The sequence below is a fragment of the Ornithodoros turicata genome, chromosome 10, assembly GCF_037126465.1.
Source record: "Ornithodoros turicata isolate Travis chromosome 10, ASM3712646v1, whole genome shotgun sequence".
Taxonomy (NCBI): domain Eukaryota; kingdom Metazoa; phylum Arthropoda; class Arachnida; order Ixodida; family Argasidae; genus Ornithodoros; species Ornithodoros turicata.
This window is the reverse complement of record NC_088210.1, coordinates 35169213-35188533: the sequence shown is the minus strand read 5'-3', so window position 1 is coordinate 35188533 and position 19321 is coordinate 35169213. Positions and strand designations below refer to the sequence as shown.

Genomic DNA, 19321 nt, shown 5'->3' with positions numbered 1-19321 from the left:
GATGTTTCCTGTTATCTCGTCAAAAACCTGTTTTGTGTAAAAGCGCAACGGAAGCAAAAATTAGCTCGTCACCTGCGGGTCTCTGCTGCACCCTTTGGTTTGTCTTTACATTTACAGACAATGTATTTTGTTAAAGCTTCGCTATTAAAAATGATAGTTGGGAAAAAAACTGATACGTACACGCTATTTTTTAACACACATTACAGAAACTTGCACAAAAGTGCATTTATTTCCTTGCCATAGAAACCCTCCTTGTAACTGGATACATTGTGTTCTTTTAGTTGCGAGTGTTCGTATCTTGCGTACATACTATAAATGAGTGTTCCATATGTCCATAAAGGAGTACGATATTGCAGCTCATTTGGACGTGCAGTCAAAAATCTCGAATCGCGAGAGCACAATAGTTGGAAATTGTCTGCAAAAAAAAAAAGAAAAACATGAGATGTTACAAGTAACAACTGCATTAACCGTAGATCATCGTCAGTGCCTGTTATACTGCACTAGGAAACTCGTGGCACGAGGAAAAAGGCCACCTAAAACCATGACTGTAGTTGTAGTTCAAGCAGGAGAGCCTTTTGCAGCAACTTTCGGAACTGTCGTGGTGTTAGTCAGAGCGTCGTTTTCTAAGCAAAGAAATTTATTGATACATAACACATCTCAAGTGTGTCCGAACACTAGCAGACGACCATGTCTGCTATGCAGCCAGCTATGTGGCCGACTTGAAGGCAAATGTATTCCAACAGCAGCATTAGATGACTATAACACCTTCAGCGCCAAAGTTTCATATTTATTTGTCGCGGATGTTTTGAACCCGCATATCATTATGAACAGGTACGGCAGAAAAATCCACGCTCTTTTCAAAAAAAGCTTGAAAGAGACAAAGAAATTGACCTAGTATAGTGTAGACCTAATACTTTACAGACTACCATTGTCATCATTTGCGAATGATGTTATATTTTGCTGTGGAGCTCTATGCAGCACGAACGAATGACATTCAATGTGAAGGTCATCCAATTTCCCATATGACTGGGGTATTACTCTAAATGCCTTCAGACTGTTGAAAGCCAGACCCTTTTCTCAACTGGCAACCATACTAGAAAATGAAATCATAGTCTGCATCTACACAGACTACGTAGAAGACAACTACTTGGATGTTCGGAACCAACTCCATTTCCAGATCTTGTTTCAGACTGTTGTTCATGGCAATAGAAATACTAGCACAAATTTACTATGGAGCGAAAATAGAATGCTACACTTTTATTTACACCTACGTTTCAGTCACCACTTCTTGCACGATAGAAAATTGTCGTCTCCTCCTCGTCAATGCGTAACTTGTTACACATTTTTTTAAGTTTGTATTTTCAAGTGGCGCTGGCAGAGCCAGTCTGCGAGAGATGTTTGACAACGTCTACCCAGTCGTAGCCGCGAGGAAGTTCTCCAGTCGGCAGAACTCTCCCAGCCAGTTTCCGTTTTTGGCTTTTGCTAAGCTTGGGTTGCTTCGGTTGTTTCTTGGGAGATGTTTCCTAGATCCAGAAAGAAAGCATACTGGAGCAATAGCACATCAAAAGTCACGGCAGACGTTGACACATCCAGATAAAATGGCACATAGTTTCAAACAGAGTACATTGTAGGGGCGTCAAGGAAGCGGTGGACACCCCAAATTTTATCTTTTTGGATGTGGCAGAATGCATATCATCAAGTATCAAGATATCATCTTGTCTTTACACAACGATAATTTATAATTTGAATTTTTTTTATAATTTCGTAATCTGAATTATGCCATAGCAGGGATGGGTATAATACATTTTTCGTGTATATGAATATAAATACAAAACATGTACACGTCGATGAACTAATGGCGAATCACTGTGGTCATTTCCTGGAAGCTTTCTTTGCAAGGTCCAGAGCACTTGGGCTTGTCTTGGTCAAAGGTCTAGCCGGGAATGCCAAACTATAGTACCTGGTATAGCCACATCCACATCATGAAAGCATCATAGTTAATGTGAGTTACCAGACAGAAGGAGTGTCCACTTAATTGCCACATGACAACTTTCGTGCACTTTGATGACACGACTTCGCCACAAGTAGGATGTCCAGCAATCTCAAATGCAATTTCATTGTCTTCTAAGTTATAGTACTCTCATATAATAGGGTGTGACTCACCAAATTGCATCGCAAGAATACTACACAATGTCCAGTATCTGCCTGTTTGAGCCCAAAAATGCTTTTGTCTGCCTGTTTGGGTTCCGGCCATGGCACCTAGGAGGCAGTGTTTAACAGCCACCTGAGCTCCGCTTGCCATTGCGGCTAGAGTCAAAATGGCTAACTTCCTACCAGATGACGGAGTTATCTTGGGAGGGCACTAGTATCCGGGTCAATGTTGTAACTTTTTCTCGATCAGAAGCAGCCAAATTCGTGCAAAAAAGAAAAAGAAAGGATTGCAAAAGTTGCTAAACCTAAAATACCTAGACGCGCAATTGTGCCAAAATTATTATCTTGCTTCAACTAATGGCCGCGATATCTGCAAGCACCATTGTACAGAATGAACTTACCTGTTGCGCATTTTTGCTTCGTGATCATTTTCAGCGCATGCCACAAAGGCTGCGGTAATTCTGGTCAATTTATGTTGCACTGTAAGTTTGGAATCTGAAAATTTCACGTACCAACGCGAGTAATGGGTTGCTGAGCGATAGCCAATTGAGTTTGAAAACTGCTAATTAGGCTAAAAGCGGGGCTTTCGTAGCTGTGATTTCTTTTTCTAATTCTGCATTAGAAGGCATTGTGGTAGGGTTCGGTATAATGAGCCAAATTCACGAGAGCCAGGATTTATGCGGAGGAAAACAGCAGGAAGTCTGCAACCTGTTAAGATCAGTGGAGCGTTAATCTCAGGCAGTGTTGCCACTTTGAGTGCATAGTACGTACTACTGTGAACAGTTCAATAGAAATTTGTTAAAATTACTGTAGTTTCCTTTCGTCTACGTGTTTTCACCCTGAACATACGGATCTATCGAGGTAGTGCAAACTAGATGTAACCCAGCGTTCTAGTTTGTGATTATAACCAGAAGTACCCTAGTGTTCTAGTTTATCATTATAACCAGAAGCACCCAATGAGCAGCGGAAAGTCGCAAAAAGAAAGTCGCTAATCCCGGCATACGAAATAAAGTCACTAAGCAAAGCCAAAAGTTGCTAAATTTAGCTACAAAACCGATGAAGTGGCAACACTGATTCAGGTACCCACATTTTCAACATGGCACGAGTCGGTTATTTTAGAGGTGCCATCGAGGAGTCATGGTCTGAATACAACGCAGACAACAGCATTTTTTTGCTGAAATGGAGAATTGCACGATGGGTACTGCCACAGGGTAGGATGAAAATGCTCTAGAAAGTCATCTGATGGATTCAGACACCATGCATGATGTTGCTATGGTACCACATCTTGCCGACATTTGGTTAGGAAAAGATTGCGGCCATACCGGTAACATTTCCTCTGTACAGGGCTCAATGGGGGCCTGGCTCTGTTCGGGTTGTTTTTCCATCAGCTGTTCAGCATTCTCCTTTGCCCATTCAAATAGCGTGTAGGTCATGGGGGTGCCCAATTCAAGCTCGGCCTAGGAAAAAAAAAAAACTGGATAAGCATAACTGGGGCACCTCCCTAGTAATGTTAGTATTTGCAATTTATCTACACTGGCTATTTTAGTTGTGAGGGCAAGCATGAAAGAACCCCACACAAGCCGCTGTCCTTGCATACCAAAGAACTACAGTCACCAACCAAAAAGCATGTTGTACAAAAAAGACTGCGCTCCATAGAAGCAACATATTTCCACTTGCGATACTGTTTGGAACCATTTCTTAGAAGAAGACCTTGAGTTCTCACGCACATTTTGCCCTGTGCATGTTTAGCTTTTTGGGACTTCTCGAAAGCTGTGCTACACTTGTTTCATTAAATTCACTGTGCCGCGTGCAGAGAAGTAGATACGTATAGACAGTTTTTTTTTGTGCCGTTTTGAGTGTTCAAAATAAGGACTTTAGAAACAAACTCCATGTTTGCCATTGACTAAAAATTCCAGTCGCCCGATAATTCGGACCAATTCTGTCTGAAAATTCGGTCGATGACTACACTACCTACAAACGTTCTACATGACCTTCTGATGCCACCCACTCAAATGCTGTTTCCTGCACACTGCTGACGATGGCCCAATAAGGTCGAAACAGTTGTCTAGTCTTGGTATGTCTGCGTAAGTTTCAGCACTCCAGGCATAAGTTTCTCAAAACACGACATTGCTTATGCACTATAAAGACTCCCCATTTTCACATCACAACCAGTGGCACATGGGGGTACTGGAACACTGTATCAATTTTCTTAGGTCCCAGAGCTGATTCCGTAAATTAAAAGGAATTAAGAATGGTTCCCTTCAGTGCAGTGTCAATAGCCTAGTTGATCATTTTCTTGGGTTGTCAAAGAACTGCTTTGAAGTGAACTTTAGAACGTGTGTTTAGTACAGTGGTGAAACAACACAAGTGTGCATTATGTTTCAAAATTGTACAAGAGCAAACAACAAAACTGCACACAGAGAAAGATTACCTGTTCAGAAAGTGCAACCGAGATTGCTTGTTTGACTTCAAGTGTCCTGGATTTGCAGAAAAAAGAAAGTCAATAATGAGAAAAGTAATTCAATTCCCTAGATTAACGTGCAGAACTGCGTAATTACAAGTGGCTACTGCTAGACATTGCAACGTTTCAATATCTAAAGATATCGTACAAGTCATTATGTATATTATTAGAGCCTAATGTTTTAGGGTTTTACCCGATTCTTCCCCATATGATCAGTCTACATTGTTATTATCACTATCTATTTTCTCTATTATTACCTATCTGTCCAAGCAATACCTACAAATGCTTGTTATAGAATGTGTCCACGTTGAACTGTGGCCTGACATTGGGATATTTTTCCGGCCATGAGATTTCCAGAAGGAAAGATTTCTGACCTTCTGCATCCCCAACCTGAAAGACAAAAAGGTGTTTCCATCATGTTCACCAGATAATCCTGCTTCGTCATGCGAATAATGTAGGAGAGAACGTGTCCTGTCCGTCCGAAAAAGGCTCTTTGTGTTCGTGGGTGAAGTCCTGCTAGTGTGGCGCAACCGTTCAGCGCATTTCAGCGCTAAGCAAGAGGTTGAGAGTTCGAATTCTGCCACCGTCTGGCATTTTCGACGACTGTCGTTCATTGGGTAGACCTTTTTTCACGTTGTCTCGATCTTTTTTGCACTTTTATGCATACAACGCTTACTTTGTATTGAAACACCGTGGAGGATATCTGTTTAAAATTCTCGTCGCCATCGTATATTGACTGCAAAACTTCCACTTCTTCCTGGGCCAGAAACGAGAAAATCATTTCGTTAACGTGCACAAAATCAAATCAATTGCACAAAACTTATGGGCCGCTGCTGGCGAATTCTAACCTGTTGCAGTTCTTCCGAAGACATTTGCAATAATGTGTTAGCGACAATGAAAAGCAAAGAGAAGTGCGGCGTGATATGTCTTTGAATGAGATAGTGCACCGATACTTTTCATGACGTCTCGTGTAAGTGCACCAATAACTAGTATTTGAGCACGGCGTTGAATGAGAGCAATGAAAAACGCTTTTATATGAGAACACTGCGCGCTGCCATATTGAATTTAGCGCCATCTCGAGCTCATGCCCATGCCCCACAAACCCACAAATCATAGCCACAAACACTGAGCAGAAATTTCCGAATAGTATAAATCGCTTTTTTTAGCCTTCGGTGAGCGTGATTTACGACTATAATAGATTTAGAGTGTAAACTCGCGAAACGACGTGAAGTAAGGTAGATTTGAAGGACGATAGACATGAACAACATGGCGGGAAAAAGTGACGTCTCAACAAATTTACCATGGTAGGCGAGCAATTTCGCACAAAGCTTGCCCTAGAAATTGGCGTTATAACTGCTCATTTCTCTGGCAATTTCATACAGGGTCGAAAAATACCGTCCAAACAAGCTCGACGACCTTATAGCGCACGAGGACATCACAAGCACAAGTAAGCCCGTGTTTACTTGCGGAGTTTCCGTACTGATTCCCCGATTTATTTACAGTAACGAGGTTTATCAAGGAAGATCGGATGCCTCATCTTCTATTCTATGGACCACCTGGTACAGGAAAGACTTCGACAATTCTAGCATGCGCTAAGCAGATATACACCCCGAAGGAGTTCAACTCCATGGTTCTCGAGGTGAGATACCATTCAAGTTCGCTCGCACCCTATTTAAATAATTCCGTATTTACAGTTAAATGCCTCGGACGACAGAGGTATCGGTATAGTACGAGGAGAGATACTCAACTTCGCAAGCACCAAGACAATATTTAAGTGAGCCTCTTTGCCGCTTGCATACATGAATGGTTTCGACATGACAAACTATTACTTGCTGACATTTTTAAGGTCCGGGTTCAAGTTAATCATCCTTGATGAAGCGGACGCGATGACGAATGACGCACAGAATGCGTTGCGAAGAGGTGAGTCAGCAGCACAAAGCATTTTATTGAACATAGAAGGAGAATGCAGGGTAATTGTCCTCCATTGCCTTTGCCTTTCGAAAAATAAATAAATTAATTAAATGTACACTCATGTTCGAATCAATATCTTTTTAGCACATGCATAAACAAACAACACGATGATGATTGGGGTGTTTAATCTGCAGGGGCGATATTCTTCCCCATTGCAAAAAAAAAAAGCATCAAAATATTGCTAAAGCAGAGTATTTTATGTTTTGCAGTAATTGAAAAGTTCACGGATAATGCACGCTTCTGTCTCATCTGCAACTACCTGTCCAAGATAATTCCCGCCCTGCAATCAAGATGCACAAGGTTTCGATTTGGGCCACTTTCAGCCACGCAAATGGCACCACGGATAGACCATGTCATTGAACAAGAGGGGTAAGCACAGTAACAGCTATGAGATGAATCAAGTTCTTCCCTCTTCTTGCTCAAAGGGCATGATTTCAAGAATTGTACAGCTCCGGTCAGCCACCCTTGGTACACTGGAGGAATGTTAAACTAACAGAATAATTTTGTTCACTTAAGATTTCCTCATGGCCCCCGAGACGACATTTTTTAGAGTGTTATTATTAAGGTTGACCCGAGCTGTACCACATTGGGGTCCAGATCTGACATGTTGATGCAGCTAGAGAGAGCTGGGAGAGTGAAAGGCATGCTGGGAAGCATAATGCGGAGCTCATTTTCTAGTTTGAACGTGACAGCTGACGGCAGGAAAGCCCTCGTGGATTTGGCGCAGGGTGACATGCGAAAGGCGTTAAACATTCTTCAGGTGACAGTTTTTGATAGTGACTGCTCAAAGATGGATTATTAAACTGTATGACATTTTCACAGAGTACAAGTATGGCATTCGAGGAGGTCAATGAAAACAACGTCTACCAGTGCGTTGGTCACCCACTCAAGTCGGACATTTCCAACATCGTCAACGTCCTGCTCAACGAGAATTTTCCCTTCTCCTATGACCGTATCCTTTCAGTGTGGATTACAAAAAGGATCGAAACTAATCTCTGTCTCGTCCAAAACAAAACTGTGATGAGCCTGTAGAACATAGGAACATGTCTGCAATCACTTTATATGACTTATATCGTAGAACAGCTAGCAGTAGGATGGGGGTAACCTAACCGATGTTCATCTCATCTGGGTGATAGAGCCCTTTGAAAAAGAAAAGTCCCTTTTTCTTAATGTCAATTTGCCTCAAAGCCGCGCGCGCGATTTTTTATAACAAATTTGTTTCGCACATATCTGTACTCATCCTCGTGAAAAGGAGTATCTTTGTTTTACGAGTTGTCAAAGTTTCATTTTTTTACTTTGTTGGGGTTTTTGTTTACATTGATAGCACATATCGTGGTCGGGAGATAACGGGCCAGGCTTGTAGGCACGTGCTTTGGCCAACGCTGTGAGGGCGCTCCCAGAAGTGCTTAAAAGGGAACGGTTCTCCCGAAAGGAGTGAGTTGGTTGGACCGGCTGTCGTTCCAGCCGGTGGTTGCACGTCCAACTTCTGTTCAGAACAAACGTTTGTTGTTCTGTTTGTTCATTTTGTCGTGCCAAGTTTTCCCTGGCTGCTGAATGGACGGGCTGACGCCCAGAGAGTGGGAATTTTGGTTCCCACAACTTTTATCACGTGCAGTATTTTTCTGCATTGACTTCATATCGCCGAGTCCCGCGTTTTTTCTGCGGGATGCAACATTGTGTGGGTAGCAGGTCAGATGTGGCTGTAATTGTTTACACCTGCATGTGTAGTGGGTTGGACGCAGATAAGACTGTTTTGAAAATGAGGAATAGAAAAGATATAATGAGCATTGTTTCTTTACATACTAATAAAGCGGTCAACCGGTATAACAACTCCCCATAATAATGGGCACATAACCCATCCGAGGTATAGGTCGCTCTGGTCGAAAAAATTTACTGGTTTCATTTTGTAATGGAACGTGGGTGACGGGCATGGGTCAAGCGTATCTCAGCAACCCATATTACAAAAAAAAGTTTTTCCTCTGGCTACATTGTAGCTATCAGAATTTAACTGCTTTCAGAACAAAAGTATGTCTTCCAAAACTGCTATCTAATCCTCCGCTGTTTAACCTTAATACCTGTTGCAACATCAGAAATCAATAAGCTGAAAATCAGCAAAGGCTTAGCATTGCAAGATGTCCTCACCCAGGTGCACCTGTACGTTCACCGTGGTAAGTGTCACATCAAATACCTGTTTTCGAGTCTAGATGCCCACGCACATATACAATGAAATGCATCTGAGAGACTAGACTTTTCGCCTGCACTGCCTGCACCTCCTAAACTAGTTCAAAGAATGCAACCCTCTCGCGTTTTTTTGTCATAGACCTCGCGTGTGCTTAAGAACTGGTACAGTATTTTTCTTTAAAAAAAGAATGGACCTATTGTGTATGATGGTTGGGTGCATTTTTTTCCTTACAAAGAGCACTCATTTGACCCAGCACATGTTAATGCCACCAGGGAACTTGGACGGGAATATTTTCAAAATCATAAATTAAACGTGACTTTCAACGAGAACTGCGATAAAAATTGTTTCGTGCAAATAAAGGTTGGTTATGTAGCAAGCGAGCTGGTGATAAGTATCCATGGAAACCCCCGAGACGAGGGATAGAGAGGGGAAAACACGTCTCAACAACGTTGAGTGTGTATGTCCCTCCTTGTCCCTTGTCTCGGGGTTTCACTATCGTGGATAAATAAAGGTTTTTCACTCTGTCCAGCCTAATCAGAGCGTAGGATATTGAATTTGTCTGGTTTTAGGTTGCTTTTTGTCGTGTTCCGATATTCGGAAGGTGTTTTGTGGGGAATGTGTGCATAGGCTTCTTGCTCAGTGTGGTTTTATTGTGCAGTGGAGTTTCCGGATGAGGTAAAAATGTACATCATCGACAAGATGGCAGACATTGAGTAAGCGACCACTTTCCAATATAGTATTTTGTCAGATGGCTTTACTACCAAGTTGACGCATTCCTTTATCCATTCAGGTACAGGTTGGCAGCCGGAACGAGCGAAAAAATCCAACTGAGCTCCTTAATTTCTGCGTTCCAGATGGCGAGGCAGATGATCAAGGCGTAATAATTTTGTTGTTTGAGATTTTTAATAAATATTGATTTTGTAGCCCCCGCTGTTTCTTCGATTAATGGCAGGCTAGGCTATGGTATAAAGTTATCCGTGTGGTTGCACTACACTGGGAAGAAGTGGTACGGTATTGACTATTTGCACGCCAGACAGGCTGATGTTACTGAAAAACTAGTTATAGTTATACAGGGTGTGTCACGTAAGACTGACCAGAACGTTTATAAAAGGCTACGAGAGCAGCATGGATGTCGTTTTTGCAGTTGAGTTCTACGGCCAGGCGGACATCCTCTGGAAGAGAGTGTGGAACTACCAGATGACTAATTACCTGAAATTTATTATTTAATTAACATAGCAGGAGCAGGCAAGCTAGCTGGTGTTGACTCGATGTTAACATTGCCTCGAGTTTGAGGGAAAACGCAGGACAAACACACAGATTCACGTTCGTCTCGTCCTGTGTTTTTCCTCAAGCTCGAGGCAAAGTTATAATGATTTAAAATTTTAATTACAGAATTTTGGGCAAAAGCGAGATAGCAGATTTAGAGAATATACTCGTTGAACAGTACCGATATAATTGGGGTTATTTTTACACCATTCCTAGGTTTCTTAATTGAAGTGTTTCTGGGAGCCGGGACTTGATTTGATGGTACATATACGGCCGTCGATAAAACGATGATTTTATTTGAATCCGCATCATTGCTTCACACGCAAAGTGATGAAAATACATCCAGTGATCCGCGTTATGAGATGAGGTGAGCATCCACGTTTCGCTCCTACATGACCTTCCATGTGGGCCTTCCCATTTTCTCTCTCAAATCCCCAGGAGAAATCATTGGTCTCTCAAGACTCGTGATGTCAATAGCAGCGGCCAATCGTAACACCCGCCACAAACGTCCTCTTGTGTGCAGTTGTTGTTTTGCGACGTTGCTAAACTGGCAAGTGTAAAGAGTTTGGCTAAAAATGACGACCCAAAAATCATCACATTTTGTTTTCACTTTATTTTTATTTATGTTTGTTTAACCTCACTTCTTCATTTTATTTTTTCTGTCCATTTTTTTACTCTTTTTTCATATTTTTTTTTTCTCTTCGCAATTATCTCTGGGAAACAGCGAGTGATCCAACTGTAAACAAAAACAAACAGTAAACTTACCTATGTTACAACCTCGAATATGTAATTAAATGTGTAGCTCCAGTGCAGACGTCAGTGGGGCATCTTTCTCTCCTCTCCTCTCCATTCATTGCTACGCGCTCCGATAAAGAAACTCAAAGTGAGGGTCTGGATCCGCACAAGGGGACGTGCTTCCTGTACGTGGATCTCGCCCAGCAATAATAATCAAGTTCAGATAAAGACTCATAAAAGGTGTCATTAAAACTGCTAATTGACCTAAAAGCGGCATAGACAGGTTTAATTGATTAATTAAGAGGCTGGGTTCACCCACGAATAAGGCTGTCGGCGGTTAGGAGCCTTCTAGAAAGTGCACGTAACCAAAGAAGCGCCAATCTTGGTGTCGCGACAGCGTTGTCTGCCAGTGCCTTGCATGAATTCTCCTTTCTCTCTGGCGTTGCCCGCACGGAGAGACAGAGTTCGGGGAGGGATTCGGCTTTCTCTGAAGCTCTATTTCCGGCTGACATCATCGACGGCAAAAAGACACGAGAAGCTGCATTTGCTTATATCCCTGGGGAGATATCTCAGGTTGCGGGAACGCCGCGTATATATACAAACATCAGTATGTCTGTTAGAATGTGAAAGGCCGTCAAGTGATACCAAAGTAGGTAAAAAAGAAAGAAAAAACGTGACGACTAGGAAAAAAGATAATCCTGTTTTCCAAATAAAACTAGCTGTTTGCACAAACCCAAAAGTCAATCAAAGACGCGGGCGAAGCACCTTGTTCAGAGCTGCAAACAATATGCGACGTACATGACATTAAATTTTAGAATAAAAAGAATGTATAAATCAGAGAGCAAAGCGTATTCGTGTGACAGCGAGAAGTGAGCAGACTTCTCGCAGCACTGAAGCGTCACGGATTCCGGGAGAAATTCTAGTGGCTGCGCCAAAAAACGCTTGAAAAGAAAAGTCACCACCGGTTGAGACAGCAACAAAGCCGGGTGGGTCATTTAATTTCACCGGTGTGTGATAGGATAATGGTACTGCTTGCGACACAGTTGTCTCAAATCTTCATTCAAAGGTACATATTGGCTTAGCTGCCCCTGGAGGAGCTGTACCATTATTGTGCTTCAGGGTGGGTAGTCAGTGTATGTCGTACGAGTCTATTAGTCGAAAGAGGCAATCTTGCAAGACCTGGAGATTTCAGACAAGCAGGGATGGGCGTAAATACATTTTTTTAAAATTTAAATGTAAATGCAATATACTTTGTTGAAAGGGGTATTTAAATACTCTTCATAAATACTTTTCAACGTGAGTATTTAAATACAAAACACAAATACAGTATTTAAATACCGTAACTACTACCATAAATACTGTGAGGAAAATGTCATCTGGAATTACAGAAATAAGGATGATCATAACAACAAATCAGCAACGAACAATATCATTTATTTGTTAGATTATCATGGCGATTTTAATATTACTAGTTTCTCGAAGACTGCACCTTTTAGGCACCTTTGTTCTGCCGTACAATCGGATTCGCAAAGGAGAACAGCATCTCCACAGGTGCCGATGAACAAGGTAATTGGGTAGTCGAGACTGTTGTCCGCAACAACGGTGAGAAACTTGCCTCTAAAATTGTTTTTCACATGCGCATGCTAGCGCAAACACAGCATAACTGCGTCCCAAACTCACCCTTCTTCGCGAAAGGTCAAATGCGAGGCAACTTTAAGATACGAGTCAGTATATACTGTATTTAGGAGTATTTATAAAGTATTTACGAGAATAAATACCGAAAAATTGGTATTTAAATATAATTATAAATACATTTTTCGAGTCTGTATTTAAATACAAAATATAAATTTTAAATAGTATTTTAATTACAATGTAGTTAAATACTGGCCATCCCTGCAGACAAGTATGTCGCAAGCAGTACATGCTCATAATGAGAGTGCCCGTCAAGAGCACCGCCAGAAGGACCGAAGCTAAAATTCTCTGATGAAAGATGAAAAACACTGAAAAAGTTAGCCAGCTGTAGGACTCGAACCCTCATCTTCTGGATTACCGGTCCAGGGCTCGACGAATTGAGCTAAGCTAACACGCCTTCTCAGCGACTTCCAGGGTGCGTCATCTGAAATCATCAAAAACCAGTCACTCTCTCTCACTCATCCTCCTTTCACTTTTACATTTTTGCACACTCACACGCATATTCATACGACAGGCATCGACGCAAGCGGCAAATGTTGAACATGCGAGAACTGATGTTCTGAGGCTGGAACAACATAGAATGGAATCACATACAAGGCCTCAAGTTGCCTAAGAAATTAACGATGAAAGATGAAAGTCACTGAAAAGGTTAGCCAGCATGTTCAACATTTGCCGCTTGCGTCGATCCCTGTCGTATGAATGTGTGTATGAGTGTGCAAAAATGTAAAAGTGAAAGGAGGATGAGTGAGAGAGAGTGACTGGTTTGTGATGACTTCAGATGACGCACCCTGGAAGTCGCTGAGAAGGCGTGTTAAAAGATGTGGGTTCGAGTCCTACCAGCTGGCTAACCTTTTCAGTGACTTTCATCTTTCATCGTTAATTTCTTAGGCAACTTGAGGCCTTGTATGTGATTGTCCCTTCTATGTTGTTCCAGCCTCAGAACATCAGTCCTCTCATGTAAAATTCTCTGTCCACCAACTCGGTAGAAGCGGACCTTTCTACGACAGAGGCTTTTCGTCTGGCTGGCTTGCCCTTTTTCTTCTAATAAACATATTTTTGGGTCACGACAAGAGGGATTTTTACAGCCTTCCCAGTGCGTCGACAACTCAAGAGGCTTGATTATGGAGAGCTGTTCTTCTTGTCTGCCCTCACTGAGCAACCCCTCCACAATGGCAGGCAGATCGAAGCCGTCCTCACACTTGGGAGGGAAATCTCATGTGAACCTGTCCCGAAATACTTACAAGAACACACCCTCAGCTTCATTGCTTTTGCTGTCGATACTAGAGCTGTCACGATATATGTACGTGCTTCATGAATGCGTGGGTAAATAAAGGAGAAATCACAGAATTACAACGGAGGACTTGTATAAAACTAGGTTTCAGTAAAGACCAGCAGGAAGGAGCCAGGGATGTGTGGAGGGAAAACAGCCGCTGCAGGTTCAGTTGTTCGGAGTATCATCATGCTGGGAACTAGCCTGTTAAGTCATCCGGCAATTATGTCGCCTTCCAAGAGCATACGTTCCAGGGAACCTGTCAGGGCCTAATTGGCCGCTTTCCAAATTTTCAGCAGTGCGAGAACGAAAGCTGGCTTTACCGCGGTGTCTATCTTCGTAGCGGGAAAGCATCACTTAGAGGATGTGCATGGGAGGATATCTTTTCGTCCCGAATCTGAGACAACTCCAGCGCAACACCGTAGGAAGTTGCCGAATTATACGCACCAAATTATAGGGAAAAACTAAATTGAGTCTGATTTTTGCCCCCGGATTTCGGATATTACCCCGCAAAGGTCCTACTGATTTTACGTGATCAAAGCATATCGTTTGTATCGGTGCGTTTTGACTTTGTAGATGGTTCCATTCGGATTCGCTTCCGTCCGCGTTTTCCTACATTTTAGACAGGCAGTTGTACGTTGTACTGGGCGGCAAACGAACTGTCCGACATGATCTGGAGTAGATCTACTACAGTTTCGTTTTTCGCGTTCTGTAACAAGATTGTATGATGAGTGCCATCTGTGCGTGGCGTTGGCAGTGAGGTGTACTGAGACAAGCTATAAATAATTACTCAGTTACTCAATTTGACGTTTCAAACACTGTAGGGACAGTGAATGATGTTAATTGTATGCAGTGTAACAATAATTTGTCTTCAACTGGCATCGAAGGATGTCGGTACTAACAGTTTGGAAATTTAAGTTTCACGCTTCTCGTTGTAATTGTAAAATAGCCTCCTGATCGGAAAAACGAGAAAAATTTCGATGACAGTGTTTTTAATAAAGCACCGGGGGAGGGGGAAGACATGATAACACCACATTTCGCAGAACCTTTTATCGTTGCAGTCTGCTTCAATCGATGAACTTTGTGCGGCATTTTTGAAAAAAAAAAAAAAAAATTCTGAATCTCCAACTCCGTGTAACTGTGGTGTAAACATGGAGGTAGTGATTTTGGGCCGAAAAGTTCAACGAACACCCTCGAAGCAGAAAATCTCTTTCCCTCTCCTGCGCGGAGATCCCTCTCCTCCTCCTCCCAGAGGGCGGTGACTGGTGACTGGACCGGACGGACGGCGCCACTGCCAGTCGCCCAGCTGCGGCCACCTCCCGCGCCACGGCGCTACCGTCGTGCAACAACCTCAATCGTCGTACCGTTGTTGTGCGTTATCACACGATGTTGCGGACCCAAGTTTTGTTGGAACGGTGACGATAATGAAGTTAAGGTGGTGAAGGTCAATGGCTGTCGAACCGCGGCGGCTTGTAGAGCCGCGACGCGGATTCGCGTTCTTCCTTTCGATAACGTTCCTAGCATCTTGGAGCGTTGCAGCACCCCTGAGTTACCACCGATGGAGACGGCAAGCTGGCCAGTCTGTTAGTGAGACAAATGCTCTTGTGAGTGCTTCTTTTTTGCTTCTTTACACGAACACAGGGGGTGTGGTAGGTGACCATTGCGTTCATTCATAGTATTTCACAACGTGTTGTTTTCTGTCCAGTGTGCCGATACGAAGACAGGGTTATTCACGTAGTGCTGCGAGAATTCAAACGTGTTGGCGCGAGTGTCTGAAAATGACAAAGTTTTGGTAACTTGTGCGATCGTTTACTTAGCGGACGACAACGTGGATACAATGATAAATGCATTGGAACCAGAAAGAAGCTCTCGTTGCGGAATGGCTTTCTCCAATAGCCGTCTTTCAAGTTTCACCTACGCCTATCCATCTACCCAACCAGAACTGAAATCTCAAAAGAAAAAAGCTGTGCCACATTTAGTTCGCTTACATTCCACATTGTCGCTCTCGACATGGCCCAAAAGGCCGAGCGCTGCGGGAGATATTGTTTCAAGCATTGTGCGCAGCACCTATGTGGAATTCGTTACCGTTATGCCTTCGAATAAACGTCATGTCTACTGAAATTTGAGGCAGAATGCTAATTCGAAGTAATTTAAATGCTAGCCGGAATGTTCTGTGATGGCGACATAGCAGACGACACTAACAGTCGCCATCACGCCCTTCGTCATATGAATACTCACATATGTTCCCGCTATTACTAGAACTGAATTTTTGAAAATGTGCGATGCAAACCACTACTTTATTACTCTTAGACATATAACGTTTTGCTCTGGTTGCCATCCAACAACATTGCACCATTTTGGGTCATGCAGCGAGCATAATTTCGGTAAGCAAGCCGGCAAGTCTATGCTCCCAATTATCGAGCCTTCACAACTATAGTTTACAAATACACGTTGAGCAGACGCGTCGCAGCGGTACCCATTATCGTGACCAGAAAGTCGTTAAACAGGAAATAAAATCGCTGCACGTTTTGCTGCAAAATCTTATGTGATGTCTACTAAGACATATGCTTCACTTTATCGTTATCTGATACTCGTAATCAGAAAAGGCTTATATACTGTGGTGCCAGTGGACTCTCCGACCAACGTTTTGACCAGTTTCGGAGAGTTTTTGTATGCGGCACTTCTAGAAAATATTAAATCTGCACAAAGTCAGTTTTGAACCGAGTTGTTGGGAAATGTTGAATCGAGTTGGTTGCGATGACTTGCACTTGCAACAATTTATATCTGCCTTCCTCATATGACAATCATTTCTTTCATCTGTCAAGACTGGTTTGGGCAGAAATTTACGCCGATGTCTTTTTGCCGAATTTCAACCTAATTATTTAACTTCTCCATCGGGGTTTCTTATATGGATTCACAAAGCTATAAGAAACGAGAAAAGCGCTGTATTGAACAATCCACTGGGGCTTGCACTAATTGGGTGCGTCGAGGACTGCGAACATTGTCGTCTGATATCGTGTTGACCGGTCATGTGACCGCGTGGGCGGCTTACCTGCGCCGCGGGGCGAAAGCACACGATTTTGACAGCTCTCTTGCCGAGCTGTCCGCTCGTTTGAATGAGAGCTCAAACGAGGCAGTTCGTTATGACAGCTATTCATGCACGCGCAAATTGTGCTGCTGCAGTCATCGACTTCTTCAGCTTGACGTCATCCACTTGTTGGGAGGAAAAAAAGAAAAAGAGAAAAAAGTCGAGCCGAAGTGAAGACGATAATCAAAAAGCAGATTAATAATACGCTCCCCCCCCCCCCGCCTCCTTTTTTTCCCGACGAAATGGTATTTTAAAACACAGTATAGTCGGGTATAAATTCCGACATATCTGCGCGCGTTCGACTACTTCCGTAGCAACGCGAACTTTCTTGCGATACTTATTTTGCCGTTACAATTTCGACAGAAAACTGCACAAGTAAAACTTTCGTTGTTCAATTTTAGTAAATATTCATCTCAAAGCGGTCTCCCGTAACTCAAGAAATGGCGGAATAGCATTACCTTTTCTTAGTTGGAGCAAAAAAACAAAAAGAACTGGAGAAATTTTCAAGCCTTGCGTACGTAATTTGCAAAACGCGCCTGCATCAGTTATATTTTCATCAACTGTGTATTAGAAATGTATATAGGAAACGTTGTTGTGGATGAGGCAATTAAACATAGAAGGACAACACAACACAAACCTGATCGACAATCGGAGGGTGTAGGTTCGAATCCCACTGCGGGTGCCTTTTCTTCAACTGTCATCATTCAATTGCAGTATGTGTCATTTTCCTTAGATGATTCTATTTCGACCTTGCATAAGGTGGAATATGAATGCTAAGGGAATTTCTAATTTCGAGCGACTCAACAACGTAGGACGTCTGAAGAAACAACAAGGTGCAAAACATTGCAGTTTGTCGCTTTGTTTGCAAACATCTTTTCTGTTCTCTCCACGGTTGATGGCGTGAAACTTTAATGTACCTTATAGACGAGACGAGACGGGCGTTCACCCAAGTAGATAACACTACTGGCGGAGGTCCAAAAGCCGGTTAAAGCCCTCTTGGGCGCCTTCACAACTGCGCTACTAATCACTTCTGATAACGAGTTAATTAAATGATCATAGTGGCTCGTATATAGAGACAGGTCGCTTTGAATTGAGAAGAACCGTCTTCAGCTGAACCTCAAGTGGATTTCCCGCAACCCAGTTCTTCTCAAACTGTGGGTCGCAACTGTTTCAGCGGGTGGTCGCGAAGCTGTTCAGGAACTTGAAAAAGGGACAGCAACAGTTTCCGCCCAAGACATTCCCCGAATTTTGGGACAGGAAAGTTCCTTTGCTACGACATACTTGGCTTACTGCGGTGGCTCAACATCCAGACTCCGTCCTCCTTTGTGTCAAATCAAATTTCGGTTATCAGATAAAATCATCGTCGGTCAAAATGAAAATATTACGGCTCGCGCATAGAAATGGAAGAGTTTGCGGAATTTGGGAAGCACCGCCATGGAACTCCTCATTTATTTTGTTACGTCTCATAAAGAACCGTAATATTGTAATTGAACAAAGAGCAATGCATATTCGATTGCAATATACAGAGGTGAAGAAATGAAGGTCAATAAGATCTTACCCATTTGGCTCGATGTCCCGTTATTCGAGTAATCTGTAAATATAATTCTATCAGTTACTCCGAAACGGTCTTATTTTGGCGGAAATTTATTCGAGTCACGTGTCAAACATGGAGAGAACGTTCACGGCAGTCGATTCATTAGAGCTACAAATATCTAATCATCTAATATTATTGCCATTTCGCTGTTGTCGATTTCGGGTTCGAGCGCGGCCGCCAGTGGTGCAAGCTGTTTAGGCACGCTAGGCAAGTTTAGGCATTTTATCCCACGCTCAGGTGACCGAACGAGACAGAACGATTTATCCCTGTCGCTGGAAAACCCCGGCCCATTCGCTTACATTTTATTTAACGGAACAAAATTTGCGTAAAATACGCGAAAAAAATTCCTTGGCGCATGCATCTATACTAGAGACGACGAGACCGGTGAACGAAAACTGTTTTGTCGCTTCGTGTACTTGCCCCCCCATTCTGGACAAATTACTAACCCCTGATTCTGTACCGGAATCTCTAGATAACTTTCCCTCTCGTACAAAAGCAGCTGTCCATCCTCCTTCCTTGCGAGATATTTGAGCTAGATGGAGAGAGTATATAGGACCCATCGGCTCAGAGCGGACGGTTCTACACGTCCTGCTGGTCTTTTGACACAGACAACTATATCATTCTATTTTCTGACGCGACAGAAAACAAAAATGTGGACGTGGGCTGGATTCATTCTAATTATAACTGAAATGATAAGCATATATTCGGGCCATAATTACAATAATGTGGCCACAGCGAATAATGATGATATGTATCTGATATGACATCTATCAGTCTGATATGTATCGGTACGTATCTACCTGAAAGCAATTGTTATCAATTATCATAATCGTAATAGTAATCCACCCGATGCTAATAATTTCTTTCCGCGTCCCCCGCAAAAGCAACTCTTCCTATGCCTTCTGCCTATG

At 42.7% G+C, this 19321-nt stretch overlaps 3 protein-coding genes across 3 annotated transcripts in view; 2 read left to right on the top strand and 1 right to left on the bottom strand.

Moving 5' to 3' along the window:
• Nucleotides 1-1242: 1242 nt before the first annotated feature.
• LOC135370035 (RWD domain-containing protein 4-like) lies at nt 1243-5688 on the bottom strand. The gene is made up of 6 exons (XM_064603704.1): nt 5461-5688; nt 5289-5369; nt 4893-5002; nt 4583-4628; nt 3474-3608; nt 1243-1523 (listed from the first exon to the last, which is right to left on the bottom strand). The coding sequence occupies exons 1-6, from the start codon at nt 5482-5484 to the stop codon at nt 1362-1364; spliced, it is 558 nt and encodes a 185-aa protein (XP_064459774.1). The 5' UTR covers nt 5485-5688; the 3' UTR covers nt 1243-1361.
• Nucleotides 5689-5727: 39 nt separating this feature from the next.
• Nucleotides 5728-9688, top strand: LOC135370034 (replication factor C subunit 5-like). The gene is made up of 11 exons (XM_064603703.1): nt 5728-5916; nt 5995-6059; nt 6115-6251; nt 6307-6386; nt 6459-6532; nt 6793-6952; nt 7262-7343; nt 7406-7535; nt 8674-8751; nt 9424-9478; nt 9556-9688. The coding sequence occupies exons 1-11, from the start codon at nt 5870-5872 to the stop codon at nt 9644-9646; spliced, it is 999 nt and encodes a 332-aa protein (XP_064459773.1). The 5' UTR covers nt 5728-5869; the 3' UTR covers nt 9647-9688.
• Nucleotides 9689-15020: 5332 nt separating this feature from the next.
• Nucleotides 15021-19321, top strand: part of LOC135370029 (matrix metalloproteinase-2-like) — a 65502-nt gene continuing 61201 nt past the window's right edge. The window contains exon 1 of the mRNA XM_064603697.1: nt 15021-15332. Coding sequence (XP_064459767.1) covers nt 15177-15332 — 156 coding nt within the window. The 5' untranslated portion in view covers nt 15021-15176. The remainder of the gene's footprint in view (nt 15333-19321) is intronic.